General features: G+C 42.7%; 1 protein-coding gene across 1 annotated transcript in view; it reads left to right on the top strand.

Annotated features, from left to right (window-relative positions):
* The window catches only part of Slc1a1 (solute carrier family 1 (neuronal/epithelial high affinity glutamate transporter, system Xag), member 1), a gene marked incomplete at its 5' end in the record, with an annotated part of 89,073 nt that extends 84,851 nt beyond the window's left edge, over nucleotides 1–4,222 (top strand). Inside the window, 1 exon segment of the mRNA XM_005388636.2 lies at nucleotides 2,039–4,222. Within this exon segment, the coding sequence (XP_005388693.1) occupies nucleotides 2,039–2,285 (247 nt within the window). The 3' untranslated portion in view covers nucleotides 2,286–4,222.
* Nucleotides 4,223–6,000: the final 1,778 nt, after the last annotated feature.

The following is a 6,000-nucleotide window of genomic DNA, read 5'->3' on the forward strand; positions in this document are numbered from 1 at the left end:
CCATGCAGAATCTGCAGTCTGCCATAATTATCTTCTCCGATTGCCTAATGAGCCATCTGTTGCTTCTTTAATTATCCTTTCACCAGGTCACCTTATAACATGCTTAAAATTTAACTCCCATAACTTGAAGAAGTGGTTTTAAAAAACCAATGTGTTCCAATCTCTTATTATACCTGGTAATGCTCAAGGTTAAGGCCTGGGTGTGGGATAAGATAAACATAGGATAATAAAGTTACAGAGCTGGGAAAAACACTGTAGCCATCCCAGCTTATCCCAGCTCTGGTTAGCACCATAGACCCAGAACTACCAAGTTCAAAATGAGTGCATCTTCCCAAGCATCTTTGGAGTCAACAGAGGCAGTGGCACGAGCAAAGGCTTTAGGATAAGCCTGACTTAGGTATGAATTCCACTCAGTGACTTACTTTTTGTTCTTCAGCAAGTCCATGACTTCCCTGAGGTCTAGATGCATTATCTGAGAAAAATTCTGCCTACCTCTTTGTCTTATTGTAGGACTAAGTGAGTTGGTGCCTAGAACTATGTGTGGCAGCCAATAAGCTCAATATATGAGGTTTTATTGCTATGATTAGATGAATTGAACCATTTCTTTTTCACATCTTTCTTTTTCTGTGTGTCTTACACACACACACACACACACACACACACACACACACACACACCACACATAGACACAGATAAGAAATCAATCAGAACATCTGGGTCAGAATGTATCTTCTGTGACCCCCAAGTTAACACTGGATCTAGCCTGGTTCCTAGATTTTCCTTGATGCCCACCTCTGGACATCGGTCCTCCAGCACCTGGATCTGGCCCTGATCCTGGCCATTAGCATCCATGTAAGTGTACCTTGAACCTTCCCTGGGAGCTTGCTCAGGCTGACTCGGGGTCCAGACTGTGTAGTTTGCAGGTGGCAGCTAAGATGGAGGAAAGAGAATCAGAGACGGACCGTGTGAGTACCAAGCCCTGAGCCCGGCTGGGAAGCTGTGCCTTGCAAGCCCCCCTCACCAGCTAGACAGGAGTCTAAGGCCCAACTGAGGTGGCACCGTTCAGGCAAAACTACCCTGCCACTGAGGCAAGCTTTAGTTTTCTTTCCAGTGGTGATGGTGGCTTTGCCCTTCTCTCCCTCCTCTGGTCCTTCCTGGAACCAGCGACCCTCACTGCCAAGTCAGCCAGATAAGTCAAACTCCAGTCCGAGGTGATGAGATAAGAGACACTAGGGCTAACTCACAGCCTGGCCTTAGAAGGACATCCAGAGTGGGTGTAGTTGGTCTTTTTTGCCCTGTGGGAAGTTTTCCCAAGAATATCCATGTTCGTAGTTCTTGGCAACAAACGCCACTGTCCCAGCAGATGCTCCCACTGGCAGTAGTCCTTCTCTTCCTGCCTCCAGCCTCTTCCCCAGGCTGTCCGGGAGTTAAGACTGGCTGAGGCTGTTTCAAGAAGTCCATTCCTGTGCTGACCTGTGTTCTCTGACCGGGGTCTGCCATGGGTCTCACTCGTGCTCTGGCATGTCCCTGCTGGCTTGCTCACTGTGACCTCATTTGATGAACAAGCAAACCAAAAATACACACACACACACACACACACACACACACACACACCACCCACAGAACATGCAGGTTCTCTCATCTCAGGCAAAAGAGAGCCCACAAGGTCAACTGAGTGGCAAACCTGCAATACAGAGGTTAGGGTTGGAAGACTTACAAGTGTTCTGAGCCTCCTGTGGTTCCCTAAACATATCTGTGTAGACCCTGTTCACATTTCTTTGGAAGGAGAAAAAGATTTCAGGAGATTTAGGGCAGTCCTTGCTCTACTTATTGGATGCATAGAGATGGTGGACCCTGTTTGTTCACTTTGTACCTTTATGAATGACCTTTTCTGCCTCAGGCCTGTGAAGTGCCTATCGTCAGCCAGCCAGGAGCAGCATTCTCTGCACTGGCTTAAATCTGAGCTGAACATGTCAGGTCCTTTCCTTTCTCCAGTTGATAAGGAAAGTGAAATCTGAGCTCCCTGTTTTCTCTCTAGGGACCGGTTCAGGACCATGGTCAATGTCCTCGGTGATGCTTTTGGGACTGGCATTGTGGAAAAGCTGTCTAAGAAGGAGCTGGAGCAGATGGATGTTTCATCTGAAGTTAACATTGTGAACCCCTTTGCCTTGGAATCTACAATACTTGATAATGAAGACTCAGATACCAAGAAGTCCTACGTCAATGGAGGCTTTGCGGTAGACAAGTCCGACACCATCTCCTTCACCCAGACCTCACAGTTCTAGATTCCCTGGCTTCAGATGACTGGAGTGATGAAGGACATCTCCGTGAGAGTCATCTTTTAGTGAAACCAAACATTTAAGAAAAAAAACAAAAAATGGTCAGTTGTACAATTAGTTTGATACACAGACCTCCAGATTATTTTCTATATTTGGCTTGATAAGCCTTTGCTGTCTGAGTTTTGGGATTTGGGATGGGGTAAGATTGGAAAAAAAAATGTTTTAAAAGGAAATTGTATCATCTGGCTTTTAAAAATTCTGTCGAAGTTTGAAAATACATAAAATGTTGGAACTAGGTAATAGAGGAGGAGAAAATGTTTTCTCATGTATAGACCAGTGTCTTGGGTTTTAGAAAAGAAATTCTCTCATTGGCTACAAATTTTTACTCTGGCTTTATATTGGTGTGGATTTCCTTTGACTTCTCACTTTTTATAGATAATAATGTATCTAAACAACCCCACCTAGCTAATGTGCCAAACTTTCCATCTTGGACTCACCTCTAGCCACTTTTAAAGAAACTGTTAAAAAAAAAAAAAAAAAAACCAGACCAGCACAGTTCTGAAATAACAGTTTTAAGATAAACATAGGGTTCAGGGGTAAGGGAGAAGGGTTCTTTTTTAAACGTACTGTATTAGGCCACTGGTAACTGTTAACCCAGTGTTTGGTATAGAACTATATATGTGTGTGTATGTGTGTGTGTGTGTGTGTGTGTGTGTGTATTTATTATTTTCATATAATTTGCAAGACAGAGATCAGAACTGAACTGTCAATGTGAAAAACGACCTCTCCTCATACTTGAATAACTACAATTCCAACCCAAGTCCGCTTCGGGGCTTATCAGTTCTCCTTTCTCAGAAGCACTAGAATGAGAAATCATGCTGTCAGATTGTCTGTGTATCTTCCCTACAGCAGAGGTGTGTTGTGGTGATACTCCAGGATGGCATAGCCACTCTATTACAACATCCAGATTTAAGCTGCCTGGAAGGAATCGATATCCACTCTACATAAGATTACACACAAAGGTGTTACTTCAAAAAGCTTGGCTGTGCTTGTGTCCAACTGGAAGGCTTTCTTCTTCCAAGTTCACTCATGCCCAGTTAAAGAGGCCAATATTTTGCTGCCTTTGCACTTTTGTACCTATCGGGGCCCAAATAACACTGATGAGCTACCAGCTAAATTGTATTTTAAAGTAGCTTCTATTGGTTGAGTAAGCCAGCAGGTACACAAGCTGTTCCTACCCTATATTTTTGTAGAATTAATCCCATGACATTGGTATCAGTGGTTCAAGGGAAATTCTTCCATCCTATGACACTGGTCCTGCCTCCTCCAGAAAGGATTGTTCTAGCTCATAATCTTGGCCCTGCTCATTAAAATTCTCTGCTAGTCATTCTCTTCTGATTTAGTGAGTATAGCTTATTAAAGTTTGTGCTTTAGTTCTCATCTTGTAAATAACGCTTAACATAAACTTGTACTTACGCCTAGATCCAAAATGGTCATTTCTGTAGTAATGTGTACCCAGCTTAAACCTGTACTTTTATATTTAAAAGAAACCAGAAATTGTGCCAAAGATAGCAGAAAAGCAAATAAATGCTCAGCACTGACCACCTGGACCTGAAATCTCTGAGGAAAGATACGGAAATGACATGTAAGTCGCATAGTGACCATTGATTCAATGTGAATTTAAAATGCAATTAGTGTTGTTTATAGGAGATATAATTATAAATATGATTGAAATTGAATCAATAATTTATTTTGGGCTAAATAGTTCTATACCTTTATTATGTGGCTCTAATCCATGGCATTAGCATTGGCAGATCTCTTCATGAACTGCAAGTCATCCTTATTTTGGAGTTTGTAACAAGCCTTTTAACATACTGTGCTATTAAGTCATAAAAGAGAACAATGTTCCTTTCAGTGTCAATAAACATGCCCTTCATTCTTTCTTTTCTGCCTTTTTCTGCATCTTATCTGTTCTTTTATCTTATTTACACGGGCAAGTATAGGAAAGCTGAGACATGGATCAGTTGAATCACACTATACACAGATTATTTTTGAAATGTTCTTGTCACCCCAAGAATGAAAAAGCAGGGCTAGAGGAAAATAATTCTTCATAATAACCAGTGAGCACTTCAAGCCTGGAATACAGTGCCATTATGAACAGTTGGGGTCATATTGTGACTGACATGAAAGCAGAATTTCGTTAGAAATTACTATTATAGAATATAGGCTTATCTGCATAGAATGGTAGCTTGGTTTAATCGAAGGACCAATTCCTCTCTATGAAACATGACTACAAACTATGCATGGCTAGATTCAGAGTGCTCTTTAAAGAAATGGCTCTGTTCCTGCTTGGCATAGCTGAGCCATGACTACTTTCTACAGGACCCAGCAGACTCACCTGTGCGACTAACATCAAAGAAACAGCCCCTGGGAGAGAACAGTATAAAAATGCTCATTACTCCATGGTCACAGGAATACAGGACAGTTTCTTTTTTATTATAACATGGTGGGGAGTAGGAGGGGGCACCCAACAACACAACTCCCCAGAAAGAGAGAGATTAGATTGGGAAAGTTGGTATACCTGACCAGAGGACCTCTGTGTGATTTATTCTGTGCAGATTACACAGGGAACATTGTCATTAGCTCTGGAAAGTGGCTTTACTTTTTCAACAAATTTTTGTGAGCCTACTGGGTAGACTCTTCTTTTAAACATACTTCATTCTAGAGTAGCTATGGGAAATGTGTTTGGCTTTTCATCAGGCAGTGGGCCAGTAGGAGTATTGGCTTTGCAGGTGTTTGAGAAACTTACCTCCTGCAGCAGCAGAGAATCAATGGTCCTGTGGAGCCTCGGCAGGATGCTAGAAGATTTTGTGCAACAGTATTGATAGTTTGTATTTCCTAACTGCCCACGAAGGGACCATGGGATGTGATGATTGAGCGTACAGCTCTGATTTCATTTTTGTGACCTTGCCAATAATCTAAGCCTTGATTTCCTCTTCCATGAAGCAGGGATAACAGTCCTTGCCTAGTGATATTGCTTGAAATGAAAAAATGTCTGTGATGCCTCTAGCAAAAGCCCTGTCACATAATGCGCTCAATAAATGCTAGAACTTCCCCTCTACCGCAGCCCCTGGGTAGGGAGGGAGGAGCTATAGCCTTTGCCTCCTCCCCCATTTACATGGATAATCCACAGATGTGTGCTATAATTAGATAAGTGTCCCCCAAAGGCCCCTGTGTTAAAAGCTTGGATAAGAGCCTGTGGTGCTACTGGTAACAGGTGGAACCTTTAGTGGGAGCAAGTTAGGTCATTGGGAGGTTTGCCCTTCAAGAGATACTGGTACCCTTCTCTCTCTCTCTCTCTCTCTCTCTCTCTCTCTCTCTCTCTCTCTCTCTCTGTGTGTGTGTGTGTGTGTGTGTGTGTGTGTCAACTTCTCTCCCCTCTCTCTCTCCTTCCCAATCACCATAAGTTGAGCAGCCTTCTGTATCACATGTTCCCACATGGCGTCCTGCTTTGTCTGTCACAGATCCTAAAGCAGTGGTACCAGTGGGCCAGGGCCTAAAGCCTCTAAACCTATGAGCCAAAATAACCCTTTCCTCCATATAATTTCTTTAATTCAAGTATTTTTCACAGTGACAGAAATTGACGGACACAAGATGCAACTGTAATTGCTCTTTCAGTATTTCAGGACCTATGTCACTGGTACAGACAGGAAATGTCACC

This window comes from Chinchilla lanigera, unplaced genomic scaffold, assembly GCF_000276665.1.
Source record: "Chinchilla lanigera isolate Chin_1 unplaced genomic scaffold, ChiLan1.0 scaffold00033, whole genome shotgun sequence".
Lineage (NCBI taxonomy): Eukaryota > Metazoa > Chordata > Mammalia > Rodentia > Chinchillidae > Chinchilla > Chinchilla lanigera.